The sequence below is a fragment of the Castor canadensis genome, chromosome 5 (genome assembly GCF_047511655.1).
Source record: "Castor canadensis chromosome 5, mCasCan1.hap1v2, whole genome shotgun sequence".
NCBI classification, from domain to species: domain Eukaryota; kingdom Metazoa; phylum Chordata; class Mammalia; order Rodentia; family Castoridae; genus Castor; species Castor canadensis.
In genome coordinates, this window is record NC_133390.1 from 3269685 (window position 1) to 3284253 (window position 14569).

Here is a 14569-nt window from a genome sequence, read left to right on the forward strand (position 1 = left end):
GACAGGCCTTCCCTGGGCCCCTGCCCCTGCCCCAGCTGCATTCCTATCTCAGTATTGTTTGCAGGCTTGAATAACAACATCTTACACGCGCACACACGCGTGCACACACACACCACACGCACACACATACACAAAGAGTGACAGATTTCTGGCCCATTTCCACATGAATGCAGCGTGGGCTCATCTCTGCTATTTGCAGATGGAAGTGTCTCAGCTGCCACTGGATAAAAGAAGATGTATTTTTATACTGAAATCATACACTTTTCCCCCTTAAAAGTCATGATAAAATCTTCATTCATGAATTGCATTCCAGCTAACTGCTTTCAAAAATAGCTGCGTGTACTCCTTTTCAGAAAACACTGACTATCCACTTCCAAAGGCATTCGAGATTAGGGCTCAGCCTGGAAGGTTCAGGAATTCCTCCTTTGTGGGCTCTGTAAGATTTTTGTCTACTACTTCAGTTCATTGAGCCAGGGAGACACAACCATCAAGCTTCCTGCTGCTGGGCAGATGGCAACAGAGGGAGGGAGGGGTTGCCTGGGACAACTCTCCTGGGCACCTGACCAGCAAGAACTCAGAGGACCATCCTGGAGAGCTGAGGAGCAGTAGGGCTAGAAGGATGGGAATGCCTGTGTCCATCAGGGGCCAGAGGCACGGGCACCTCAGCACGTGGGCAGAGAAAGGGAGGGAAAAGGAAGCCAGGCCAGCTGAGCAGTCTGTGTGGTGGAAGCTGCCATCCATTCTGTTATGGAAATTCCACTTTCTGTTGGAAATTTGACAAGCGTATAAATACAGTATTAAAAACAAGAAGGAAGCCAGGCCAGTGAGGGCAGCTGGCTCACAGAAGAGCCCAACAGCAAGTCTGCACCTCCTGTCAAACGCCAGGGCGGTCCCTGTCCCCACCCTGACTCTGCGGCCTGCTGCAGTACAGGGTTCCTTGGCAGGACCGTCCTTCAAAACACAGCACCCCACCTTAGAATAGTGCACACCATGTGAACTTGAGCCATCACAGTTCCAAAGGTCTGAAAACCTGACCCCACCCCCACCATGAGTGTCAAACGTGATATTCTTTAAATCATATGATTTACAAGACACCCAGATGCGAGCATTGCTGAGGCCTTGGCTTGGCCTTCTGTGTGAGGCAGAGAGCACTCAGGCAGGGAGCCCCTTTAGGTTTCTTTTGAGTCAGGTTCTCACACCAGGTAGCCCAGGCTGGCCTCAAACTTGTGATCCTCCTACCTCAGCCTCCTGAGTAGTGGGACTGTAGAAATGGCCACCACACCCAGCAAGGGAGCCCCTTTTCTGTGGGAAATACTCAGTTGTGACCTTTAAGACTACTAAAGACCACCAAATGTCTCCAATCCTAAGAAAACCGAACCACACAAGCCTATTTACAAGTTTGTTTAGCTATGCACAATGGAGACATGAGCTGAAATCATCAGTACTCTGAGTGTTCTACTTGAGGCTTTTTTTTTTTTTTTTAAACCCATTTTATTGATAGGCAGCCATGGACTTGTGCCTGCCCAGGGGTGTGTGAGAACAATAAAACTGAAGATTCTGCCAACAACAACAACGAACAAACAAACAAACATAAAACCATTTTATTTCAATGGGTGAATAAGTATTTTGCTCGGTACAACCCAGAAAACAAATGGCCAAGGTACAACTGCAGTTTGTCTTAATAAATAACAAAATGCCATTTATATCTCTTAAACTTCACATGACACATTATATTTGAAATAGATAACCCCCTGTTGCTATGGGCGTGGGAGCAGCCCAGGTGTTGGTGAGTGGTGGGGAGTAAATGCACCAGCTGGGGTGAGCCCCACTGTCCCCTCCTGTCCCTCACTGCTCCCGAGGTGAGGGTGACCCTGCAAGCCCCCAGGGGCCCACAGCGTGCTGGAGCCTGAGGAGAGGGGATCATGGCCTCCTGGCGCTGGCCTCCTGCTGCCCCATCCACCTTATTTATTGCTTCATGGCCGGTGACAATTCCACAGGTACAGTTTCTAGGTCAGTATTGAGCATGGGGCATGGGAGGCGCCTTGAGCACCTGCTGGGTCTTGGTTCTGTCTCAGCTTCCAATGCCACACGGAAGTTTGTGCGTGGCTGCCAGCAGGATCTTGTGCACACGTCCTGCCTTTCACTGGGTACATTCAGACAGCACGTTGTGGCCCGAGCACTCCCCAGCACGGGGCTCGCACACGTTAACATTCTGCACTAAGTCCCTGAGAGGGACGGGCTGCCGGGTGCTGCAGGCCAGACACCATGCTCTCTCTCTCTCTCTCTCTCTCTCTCCCACACACACACACACTCGAGGGCCTGCGTGGTCAGGCATCTGCAGGCCGAGGCTGGCAGGCCACTGGTCTCGGGCTCACTTAAGGCAGTGGACACGGCAGCCCTGCAGACACGGCACTCCTGTGTTGAGCTCCACAGTCTAAATGGTACCAAGAAGCCTCAAGTTGGCTTCTGTGTCTTCTCCAGATGTGTGTGCAAAAGGCAAGGGCAGGTCATTCTTTTCACGACAGGATCCTTTATTTTAGCTTCTTCTCAAAAGACAGTTTGTGGAGGACAGGCTGGTCCCTCTACAGGGCTCAGTGGTCAGTGTTCCTTCAACCTGAAAGCAAAGGGTAAAGTGACAGCAGGCACAAGCCACGTGAACACACGGGGCCAGCACTCTAGCCTCGTCTTGCTGTAGGGAGAGGGCTGGTGGGTAGCCCGCACACCCTTCCCGAAGCCTGGGGGTGGCAGGGAGCACTGGGGGTGGGTGCAGTGAGGGCGAGGACAGCTGAGGGATGACCCTCTTGGATGGAAAAACCACAGCTCAAAAAGCTTGACACAGGAGGCGATTTTCCCCACATATCCTGCAGTTGGATTTTGAAGTCAGAGCCCCACAATCACACCCACGCACACCCACTTAACAAAGAAAAGAAGAAAATGAGGGTGATATGCCATGCACGGGACAAGCGGTAAGCTCTTTCCTTCCTGTCGGGAAGTGAGGTGCAGAGGTGGCTGGCCTGGGAGAGGCCCCACTGTGGACTTACGGTGCTTGGTTCCCCGTTACTGGCCCAGGACAGCTCAGCTCCTTGTGTATGAGGCGGATCAGGAACTGTACCCAAAAGAGAAGACTCCTGTTATGCTGGTGAAGACCCAACAGATGCTAGGTGGTGTCAGTGGTCACCTTGAAGCCCACACCCACCGAGACCCACCGAGCTGGCCACTGAGCTGCATGGCTCTCCCCATAGCACCCAGCAGCTGTGTCACCCATGGAGACGCTTCTCAGTGGGACCACAGGCACTCAGCACCCTTGGTTGGAGAGCTGTCCCTTACTAAGGCCAAAGCAATGGGTTCACCAATCATGGCTGGAAACTTCCAAAACCATGAGCCAAGTAAAGCTTTCCCCTTTAGAAGTTAATTATCATGGGTGTTTGTGAGTGACTGACAAAACGCTGACTAATGCCACACCACCTTGTGTTGCTCACGTTCTGCTCCAGTCCCTGCGTCGGCCTTAGTGCCATTGTCACTCGTTTTATAATGTGGAAGCTACAGCTCTGAGATGCCCTGTTGCACACATGCCAGGCAGGACCCAGAGCCACAGAGCTCCTCGCTTGTGGCCTTTTTACATTCTTCCTGAAACCACAGAGCACCAGACACCTGCATCTGTTTCTGACAATGTGCTTTCTTAGAGACAGAAGGAGCCTTGGCCCACACGCGGAGAGAGGGTGGGGACCGCCGGAGTCCTCAGGATGTTTTGCCAGGTCTGGCCAACAGCCGCAGAGAAGCTCGCTGGGGTTGGTGGAATGGAAACTGAGGAGACTCACCAGTAAGGCACAGGCGTCGGCAACCATCAGCATGTAGAACACATTGGTCCATCCAGAGGGAGAGATGAGACCCGCCAGGAGGGGGCCCAGGGCCGCTCCTGAACAGACAGGGACACAAGGGCTGTTTAAGGCGGGCTCTGGCAGGGCTTCCTGTAAAGCAGTGTAAACCTGTAGTGTTTTAATGAGACCATGAGAACAAGGAAAGAAAACACCTCGCTCCATCTTCGGGCTAATGAGGGGAAAAGCTCCATGTACTCGTTGCTGGAAGAAAGCATGGGAGCAAAATTCCTCTGGGATCAATTCTAAGAGCACAAATTGACATCTGAGACTCTGCTCTCTCTGTTGATGTGCTACTTCATTATTTTCATTATTAATATTTAATTTATGCAAAGGAACGTGAACCCAGCACACAATGTCAGATATCCTGTGCTGTGAAGTGTACTGGGGAACTGTGAGTAAGATCCAGAGGTGCCAACCTCCTACCCATGTCGACTTCCTGCTCTGACCATTGCACGGTGGCCACATCGGGAGTGTCCTGTCTTTAGGGAGAAGACACGGGTAGTTAAAGGGCAGCACGTCTGCATGTTACTCTTCAGTGGTTCTGAAAAACGACGCCCGTGTGAGCGTGTAAACCTTTGAGGTGCAGGACACAGCAAACCTACCGCAATGTCCGTGAATTCTTTGTACCGTATTTGTAACTTTTCCACAAGTCTAAAATTATGTCATTGTTGGGCACCAGTGGCTCACACCTGTAATCCTAGCTACTTGGGAGGCTGAGGTCAGGAGAATCATGGTCTGAGGCCAGCCTGGGCAAGACCCCCCATCTCCAAAATAACCAGAGCAAAATGGACTGGAGGTGTGGCTCAAGCAGTAGAGCACCTGCTTTGCAAGTGTGAAGCCCTGAGTTTAACCAAAAAAGCCCTAGTACCAGCCCCCCAAAATATGCCAAACTAATTATTAAAAACTGCACAAAGAAGGCAAGTTTTTAAGAATCCTCCAAAATGCCCGAACAGTCGCGTGCCTAGGAATGTTCCCGTGCCTGCACATTTTCCTCACAGGGACTGGGCTGAGTTCTGACACGTGTGGAGGATGGTTTGTTCTGGTGGACACATGGTAAGTCACTGAGCCAATACCTGAGAGGTGGGCTGGTTTTGTTTCAAGTGTTTACAAAGCACACTTACTACTTTATAATCTGAAAAGCAATTGAAAAATACATTCTTTTTTCAGTCTCAGAAAAAAATCCGGGTAAACATGGTCAGCTGCTTCTCTGTGTGTTTTCTCAGTGCTTCCCAAACACAACTGAATTTCAAAGACCACAAATCCACCGAGTAAAGGGCAGATGAGAGAAGGCCCACATTTCTGGAGATGACAATGGACACAGCTCACGTCTCCAACTCTGTCCTCAGAGGGAGATGGCCCTGGTGTTTCTGACCAGAGCCAGACCCAGCCAACTGCATGGCGCAGGGGAAAGGTGGCAGAAGAAAAACAGGTATCGTTTGGAGCCTCTCTGATGCACCGTGGGTACATTCCCTCCACCCCTCCATCACTGGTGTCCCCTCTAACCTCACTGACTCGTGATCCCCCTACCCCTGCAGGACAGCACTGGCTAACCCATGGGGACACCGAGGCCCCCACCGAGGCCAGTGGTGGGGAGGAACCTGATGAGAACAGGAGATCCAGAGAACAGTGCCAGCTCCCACCAAGCAGCCATCCACAGCCCATGCAGTGACATGAACACCAGTGGTGAGACCCCACTCTCCACAGTGGACATGGAGGAGTCTCCTCTGACTCCAGCTGGACTCGAGGCTATGAAGACCAGCAGTGAACACGCTGTCCATCAGAAAGGACTCCAAGCAGGCGCTGATAGCTCAGTACTAAATGTGAAGACGCAAGGGGCTGGTCAAGACTCACCCCATGCCTGAGGGAGAGGAGCAAGCAAACGGGGAGGAGAGGAAGCCTAGAAGAAAATTCCCAGAAATGACAATGCCCTCAGAGTGCCAGCAGAAAACTAAGCCGAATCTGAACCCTACAAGCTTCCCATTTTTGTAGTGGAAGCTCAGTGTATTACTAGCAATTTCACTGGACTCAATCTAATGCACACCGCATCAAAGAAATGCACTGATGGGTAGGAAAACATTCACGAGCATTGAAACATGAAGGGCAAAATAAAACAGTTAAAAATACAAAGACTGGAAGGTCAAGTCAAGAACAACTCCCAGCTCTCTCAGAGAACAAGGAGACAGGCAGGAAGGGCAAAAGTAGAAAGAAAAAAATAAATAAAAGATTAATCCAGGAAGCCTGACATCTGACTGTTTTCCAGAAAGAAAAGAAAATGGAGACAGGCATTGGTGGCTCATGCCTATAATCTTAGCTACTCAGAACACAGACATCAGGAGGATTGAGGTTCAAAGCCAGTACTGCCAGAGAGACAGAGAAAGAGAGAGAGAGAGAGAGAGAGAGAGAGAGAGAGAGAGAGAGAGAGAGAGAAAGAGAGAGAGAGAGAGAGAGAGAAACAATGGAGCCCAATTGCCCAGCTTTGAAAGGCATGCTTCCAGATGCAGTAGGACTGCCTGGTGTGGCACAGCAGTGGTGAAGGGCTCTGGCCTAAGAAGGTGACCAGAGCCTTCCCTGGTCAAGAGGAAACTCAGCCAGCCATGGTGGACAGAGCTGAGTGAAGGTGGACCCCTTTGAAGACACTGAGATTCTGAAGGAAAAGGGCTTTTCACCCAGGGGAGAGCTGACAGTAGAACTCTGACACCACAGCCAGGCAAGCTCCCAGGATTTACTTCCTGGGCTCTTGGGAAGAGAACTGAAGATGTCTTCCACTATGGGGGAGCAGTGAGCAGCGATCTAGAAAGGCAGGCTCCATGGAGGCCAGAGGAAAGAGCAGTGCATGGGACGGGGATGAAGGAGAGGCCCCGACAAGGGCTGTGTAGCACAGCAGGAGGCTGTGAGGCCCTTTGCATGGAAGGGAATAGAAGGGGGCTCTGAAGGCAATGGCACGGAGGCAGGGAATGGCCTGGGATAAAGCTAAACAAAAGGAAAAACAAGTCAGTCAGCTCTTGGAGGAGACAAACAGTGTCTACTGAGGATGACAGCGTTCATTTCCTGGCTGGAAAGCTGACACCATCAGCACAGCCTATGGAACTGGGATCGGGGATCATGGGGCAGCAAATGTGGGAAGAGCTAAGTCCCATTTTCTTCACAGCACAACACTCCTGAATGCAAGTCAGTCATGCATATGGTGAGGCCAGAGGAAGAGGCTGGCAGGGCTTGCTTCTAGGAAGAGGGCCTGGGAGCAGGGTGTGGTAGTGCATGCCTGTAATCCTAGCCACTCGGGAGGCAGAGGCAGGAAAATCTAAGTTCAAGGTTGGCCTGGAGAAGACCCTGTCTCAAAAGCAAAATGAAAACAAAAGGGTTGGGTAAAGCACTTGCTTTGCATGTAGGAGGCCTGGGTTCGAGTCCCAGTAATGCAAGGTGGGGGAGGAATAGAAGGAAGAGGTCCTGAGGATGCAGGGCAGCTGCTGTGCTGCATTGTAAGCCTTGTAAGACGGTCTGGCTCCTATGGTTACATTGTGTTGACTTTGAAAACTGGGCTGCAGGGAGCAAACAGAAATGTGTCCTACTGGGATCCACTTCTAAGCCCTGTGAACACCCCAAATGCACCAACTTGTGTCATTTGAGCCACATGGCACTAGCGATAACGGCACTGATTGCTTTACAATTAGCCAAGCTTTGCCTCTGCCTACACCTGAGCTGAGCACACCGGGCAAGTGCTCTCGTGAACGAGGTTCTACAGAAATGGTGTCGCCTCCCCTCGAGTCTTTGCTTTTGTCTGGTGGGCAGCATGCATGGGAAGACATAACGAGTGAGACCTAGTGGAGGACAAGTGTGCGTGCCGTTGCCACGGTGACCAGTGACTGGTCCCCATGCACTTGAGCAGGCAGAATGGCACCGCAGCAGAGGGCTTAGGTCTGTTCCCATCAGACCTTCAACAGGGCTGCAGAAACCCGGGTGGGTGCACGGCCCTGTGGAGGGGCAGTACTGGTGCAGGTTAACCAGAGGGTCAGAGATGTCCAGCTGGCCCACTGCCTTCCTCCCGTGTGGGCAAAGGCACTTAGCATGGTATTTGCCTCCTACACAGCCTGGAGAGCAGGGGCGGGCTGCCTCTGTTCGTGGACACAGCGGCTCTGCCTCAGCCTTGGACTTTGTTTCTCCTACTCTTTGTGCAGAGCATCAGGACAAAAGCACTTTTCCTCCTAATTCACAGTTTTTCCTCTGCTTTACCTTACACTCAGGCTGCCCACAGACCATCATTCCAGCTCTAAGGAACAGCGTCACACTGATGTACAAAGACCTGGGAGGGACAGAGGCGGGGAGAAGGGCGTGCAAAGTCACACAGTCCATCAGAACGAGTGCCCGGGAGCTGCTGCCTTTCTCCTTGGAGTGTCTTCCAGATCCCCGGAAGTCCTCCTGAGCTGTGTGAGTGGACAGCAGTGGGCCTGCTCCTCACAGGGGGGCTGTGCCGCTCAGATGAGAACCTGGGTGCACGTCCTCTCCCACGCCTGTCTGCCCTGAGTTCGTCAGCTGCCCCTGGCAGCCCCCACACACTGTTCTCCCTGGAGCAGCTGACACTGACCCTGGCGTTCGGACCCTGGGCACCTGCACCCTGGGACAAGTGCTCCCCTCCTCTTGTGGAGTTCTGTGCCTACCTACAGACCCGGTCCCGTCGATGATGGCTGTCACAGTGGACAGGGCGTGGGAGTTTCCCTTCAGACTTTTATGAGTCCCCTAGAGAGGAGAAGGAGAAGAGGAGTGTGGGAATCACGGCGGTATTAGAAGTGAGAAACAAACCCCTGCCCGCCATTCACAAATGACTCAACATGCAGATGTTTTCCATCAGAAAATTTAAACCATACTCCACCCTGAGCTCTCCCTGGGGAGGTAACCAAGGCTCGAGGCTCTAAGAGACAGACAGCCTTTGAAATACCCATTAAAGCATATTTTAGTTAAAAGAATTCCTAGGATTCTTCTCTAATAAACAAGTATTTATCCAGTACAGACAGACTCCTCAAGAAGTGCCTGAGTAGCCAACATGGAAGACAGAAAGGTGAACCACAGTCCTCGACAGCCAGGGTCCTTCTGTGACACGTGCCGGCTCTGCAGTGTCTGAGACCAACCTGACCTGTGGGGACGCCAGGGGAGGGAGGGGAAGAGAGGAGAGCCCAAGACCTTGGGGGGCCCTATGCACCTCAACGGCCAGCTGTAGGAGCTCTGGTTCCTAAAAAGCTGCTCACATAAAGTTAGGGAAAAAAGGACAAGCTGAGATCAATAAAGAAAAAAAAATCAGGAAAAACAGCGCTCAGAAGCCTAGAACAGTAAAAATAAACCAGAGCGTGAAAATCAAACGCCACACGCATATAAAGTGAAAGTCTCCAACGACCCACTTTTTTTTTTTTTTTTTTGGTCTAAAGAAAGAAGTGAAGGCTCCTCTTTTCTGTGTCCAGCCCAGTTCACGGTCTGGTGTGGCTCCTTCCAGAACTTTCCATGGGCACATGGCTGTAAGCCTGCCCAACTCCTGCATGCCTGTGGACAGGTTTCCTAGGACAGTGTCAGGAACTCACTACAGAGCGGCCAGAGCAGGGCTGGCCTTGGGTAGGTGACAAGGAGAGAAGGTGAGAAAAGCCCAACCAGCGCCTCTTCACTGGACTGCGCTCTGCTGGCCTCCTGGCTGTGAGAAGCCCGAGGGGCCTTGTGTGACGGTAAATGTTTGGTCTCTGGGACCAACCTACCTGTGACCCTGAGACAGAGTGGAAAGGAATAAGGTGGGAAGGCTCCCAAGGGACAGACTTCAGCTACTGCAAACAAGGTGTGGACAGCTTTAAGGACAGAGGCCATCTCTGCCATGAAGGAAGAGGCAACACACTCACCAGGTCTGCGGAGACAGCGGTGGTGATCAGTGCGTAGGGCCCGCTGACCAGGGCCCCACTCAGGAGCAGCATGGCTGTGGGAAGCAGAGGGGGACTCGGATCAGAGCAGTGTCCTGTGGAGAGCCACCTGTTGGCACTCACCACCGTGAGGGCGGGTGTTACAGAGAAAGGGCCACCCTCCGGGGACGCTGCCGGGGATGCAGCAGAAATGGCTTCCTCTCAATGTGCCCAGCAGGGCATTTCCAAGTCAAGTCTATACTTTTCCCCAAAGACTTGGGCTACTGTTTGGAGGACCTGGGACTCAGGTTCCCTGGCCCTCAATGGGCAGCAGCAGCTGGCAGACAAGGGGTGAGAGCCCCGAGGGCCGAGCACAGGCCTGCACCAGGGCCCATGCCTCAGCTTCATCTGCTGCAAAAGGAACGTCCTCTGTCAGGAAGGTGCTGTGCTCTCCACAGGAGGGTGACCACACTGTTCTCTGAACCCCACAGTCCCTTTCCTAAACTGCCCCCGGGCTCATTTTCCTGAAGTAGCCTCTGGGGCCATAGGAAATGTCACATGTCCCTAACATTGGCAAGTTGCTTTCTGGTCATCTCCCCCTGCATCTCACCAGCTGGCTCCTGAGAGCAGAAAGCTCATTTCCTAAGGGCTAGAGCTCAGTATGGCTGCGCAGGAAGGTAACCGTTAGCCGGTCCTCCAACACTATACAATGGCTGGGACGGGTGGCTGACAGAGTCCAGCTGGACGGAGGTGGACCAGGTCTGCCTGCCTTCTCCAGGCTGAACACTACTCAGGTCACACCGCCAGGTTCCATAGTGCAGGAGCAAGCCTGGGCTGACTTTCCCCGCCAGGGCAGATCTCAGCTGTGGCAGCCGTGTAGAGGTCAAGGGAAGGGGCTGCCCTCCTGCTACACCAGGGCTTCTTCCCTCTGCCCCTAGGGTCTAGCACCGCCCCACCAGGAGGGTGCACTCTCTCCTGCCCACTCCCACACCTGTAGCCACAGGGCTGTGCCTGGGAGTAGGAGCCCGCTTCTCCCAAAGAGGGACTGGAGTCTGCGGTAGCCACACCTATGCCCCAGTCATACCAGGTGGGTGCTTCTAGGTTACCTTTGTCTTTCATGTCACCAAGCTATCAGGACAAAACACACATGTGAAAGAAAGATGAGCAGCAAGGCTCGTGTCCTCACCTACAGTGGCTTCCAGGCCCATCTTGCTAACGGAGGAGAAGACGTAGAGCTGCGGATGGCAAAACAAGGCAGAAACAGAGGCTTACCACGAGCAGTGTGGCACTGCCCAGGAGTCTGTGGCTGGGACAGCCAGACAGGTGATTCTCAGGCGGCCAGCCCAAGAGGAAGCCCTGGGAATGAAGGGAGACCATGCGCCATCCAGCCCTTCTGGGGACAGTGCCTGTGGGCCCCGGCAAGGTGAGGAGACCTTGGGAACCTGTGGGGTGGGGGCTGAGCTGCTGGCATGATGGATGGGGTGCTGGGCAGCTGGCCCTGGGCTCTTCATCTGCAGCCTGCCCACCGGAGCGGCTGCACCCAGGATGCGGGAGTTCTTGTGCAAGAGCACCCGGTCATTTCCTAAATGCTCTCTGGGAGTCCAAGGCCCCAGGATGACTGAGCCTTGCTCCCTCACAGCCTGAGGGAGAGGCAGTGGACGAGTAAGGCGTAAGTAACACTATGGCTTCTGACACTGCTATGATTAACTGCCATGGTGGGCCAGCCTGTCCCTGGATCCTCACAACCATACTGTGAGGAGGTGCTACTGTCACCCGTTTTTCAGATAAGGGAACTGAGGCGTGGAGAGGGGAAATCATTTGCCCAAGGCATACACTATTAAATGCTTGAAAAGTAGGACAGCAGGAGCTGCTCCTGGGAAAGGAGGGTGGAGGAGGGGGACCCCAGCGAGCAGCAGTCTGCGTGAAGCCCACAGTGAGGGGAAGCAGTGGTGTTGGCGGGGAGTGGCTTTGCAGTGCAGTGGAGGGGCTGAGCCAGACGCGCCGGGGGGAGAGGGACCCTGGTGCTGAGGGAGGAGGCCACACCGCAGGAACAAGGGATGAGCTGAGCTACTGGGCGAGAGCACAGTGTGCTGTAGGGGAAGACAGCGGAGGCCGCCCGCAGCAGTGGGCGAGGAGGGTGGTGCAGGAGGCAGGGCTGACCGTGGGGGCCGCAAGCAGCAGCATGAGGCCACAGGTGGAGGCCCGTTTCTCCAGCCGGTCAGAGATCACACCTGCCAGGATTCCACCTGCAACAGACAGCGTGTCAGGAGCTGGTGTCTGGGCATGAGCTCCCCAGAGGAAAAAGAGTCACAGCAGCAAAAATAGGGCCCTCCTCCCAAGCCCCCGGGCCACACTGGTAACGGCGGGCAGTTTGCTCAGGGGGACTGTGACCTCCCAAAGGACCTCATCTGTTGTGGTCTGGGTGAGCCCTGGAGGTACCTTCCATAAAACTGAAGGGTGCTCTTGGGGTTGGGTTTTCGGCTGCCCGGAAACCCTTTTGCCTACTCTGTCACCTGCCAGGGAAGTTTCTGAGGGCATCTGGTTCAAGGTCAGATGCAGGGTCTCCCCTCTCCCCCGTGCCAAACAATGGCTGAAGCCACTCAGATCGCACACCTGCCCCTCCAGCAGCAAGTAAGCTCAAACCGGCTTTGACAGCCTCCTTAGGTTCTGGACAGAGTGGAACGGGAGGTCATGAACTTACCAAAGATTCCGCCCACATCGAACAGGGTGGAGAGCTCCCCTGCTTTCTGGGCATCGAGGTGATCTGTGAAATGATCGGTGTGTCTAATGAGGACACGCAGCCCAGTGAGCACCACGGTGCAACTCACACCCAGGACTCTCTGTTCCTTAAGCATGATTTGCGCCAAGAACAATGATTAGTTAACTCAGATTTAAAAAGAGCACAGCCACACGGAAAGGGTCACTATACTTTTAACCCAAGCCCAGGCCCTGCCTGCCCAGCCTTCTGGTCACTCTGCCTTTGGTCACCACTGCAGGGGCAGCATGAAGGGGCTCAGGACAGAAAGAGGACCTGGGAAGTCCGCTGCATCCTGGCCCAGCATGAGTGTGCTGCACAGTGTGCCATCTGACTACAGGGGGGGACAGGGGTCTTCTCACACCTCAGAGGTGGGACCAAGGCCCTGCGACACCCAGCTCAGATGTCCACTCCACTAGACACAGCCCTGCGCTCTCAGGTGGATGGTGATGGCAGTGCAGGAGGAAGGGTTTGGGAAGCAATTGGGGTGGCTGGTCAGACCAGAGTTCCCCATCTGAACGCTGCTTGCAGGGTTTGTTTCAAACGAGACAGACTGGATAGGTCAGTAAGTCCAGCCCCGAGTCTCTACAAAGTGACCTTTGTGCAGTTGCAGGGGAATGAAGGAGAAGGAGGTGTGTGGCCTCTGGCTGAGGACCCACCCTGTCCAACTATGCTTTGCACCTGCAAGATGAGGTGGGGGTCATTGGACAGGTAAGGAACCCCAGGGCCCAAGGGAGTGCCTGGCAGCCTGTCAACCTAACCTCTCCCCCTCCCAAGTCTGTCTTGCTAGGAGTGCTCCTGGCCCCTCATTAGCTCCTCAGCCTCCCTGTCATGATGTCAGGCCTCCATCATTGGGCTCTTGTCAACTTCTACATGCCCTAGGATGCCACGTGGAATCTGCTCTGTCCTCTCAAACCTCCCCCCTTGCCTCCCTAAGCCTGCAGCTCCCCAGGACCTGCTGCTTCTCCTTTCTGCTCTCCTGACTCCCCGGCCAAGAGGCGTCAGTGTGCTCTGTGACAATCCCCAACCCCACCATCCACCCTTCTCCTGGAACTACTGAGCTCCCCCACCCTACCATTGTTCTGTGTTACATATAATCCAGGGGTATGCCTTACTATTTTACTGGAACATTCTGTCATAATTCACAGCTTTATCCATTGCTATACTCCAAAAACCTCAAACTGTCAACCCTCCCTCAAATTAGGCTGTATCTCCCAGAAGCAATTTCCAGGTCGGATTATTAAGGGTTTATTATCTTGATCCCCAGTGGCCACACTTCTGCTTGCTGGCTGCTGCCTCCAAAGTCCAAGATGGCCTAAATTCATTCCAGACTTCCTAGAACAGGAAGCACCCCATGGAATCAGGAGCTGTGGCTGGGATGGAATGTGCCATCCTTCAAGCCCTGTGAAGGTCATCGTCAGGGCATAACACGTCCATTTTCAAGCTCTCTCCTGTCTGTTCAGCCATGTTGTCTCTCAAATCAAATCACCACGTGTGATCTGCATCCCCAGCTCTCTGGGCCCATCAGCTGCAAGAGAATTCTGATTACAGTCAGCACATAGGACGGAACATGAGCTTCCAGCAACACACTCACCTACGCTGGTGATGTACAGTGGGAGCCAGAAGAGGAATGTGTAGCTGACCAACTTAGCGAACAGCAAGCACAGAGAGAACTCTATCACCCCCTGGAAGAGAGGGAGCGTGCTGGTGAACTCCAGGTGCGCGCCCAGCAGAGGCACTTCTCCATGCAACAGAATAAAGGCACTTCCTCTCCCATGAAGGCATCATGTCTCTGGAGTGGTTCAGCTCCCTAAGCTCACTTAGGGTTGGGGACGATCCTGGCATGTTGTGCAGGCCAGTGAGAGGACAAACTCACATGACAGCCCACCCAGAGACTTGCCTCACACAGCTGCCTTTACGATGGAAACCCAGTGTGTTTTCATCAGACCAGAGAAAATGAAAATGTGCACTGATTTGACTCTCATACACAGATCCATACTACTCAGAAAACTTCACTGTTACAGGAGATCACGTGCAGCACGGGCGTAGCAGGGTTATCTGGTCTCCGA

General features: G+C 53.4%; 1 protein-coding gene across 7 annotated transcripts in view; it reads right to left on the bottom strand.

Annotated features, from left to right (window-relative positions):
* Positions 1-1586: 1586 nt before the first annotated feature.
* Positions 1587-14569, bottom strand: part of Slc37a1 (solute carrier family 37 member 1) — a 60020-nt gene continuing 47037 nt past the window's right edge. For all 7 annotated transcript variants that reach the window (XM_074072597.1, XM_074072594.1, XM_020185846.2 and 4 more), the window contains 9 exons: positions 14095-14185; positions 12447-12509; positions 11906-11991; positions 10932-10980; positions 9749-9822; positions 8531-8609; positions 3819-3916; positions 3042-3106; positions 1587-2614 (listed from right to left, as the gene is read on the bottom strand). In XM_074072597.1, coding sequence (XP_073928698.1) covers positions 2599-2614; positions 3042-3106; positions 3819-3916; positions 8531-8609; positions 9749-9822; positions 10932-10980; positions 11906-11991; positions 12447-12509; positions 14095-14185 — 621 coding nt within the window. In that variant the 3' untranslated portion in view covers positions 1587-2598. The remainder of the gene's footprint in view (positions 2615-3041; positions 3107-3818; positions 3917-8530; positions 8610-9748; positions 9823-10931; positions 10981-11905; positions 11992-12446; positions 12510-14094; positions 14186-14569) is intronic.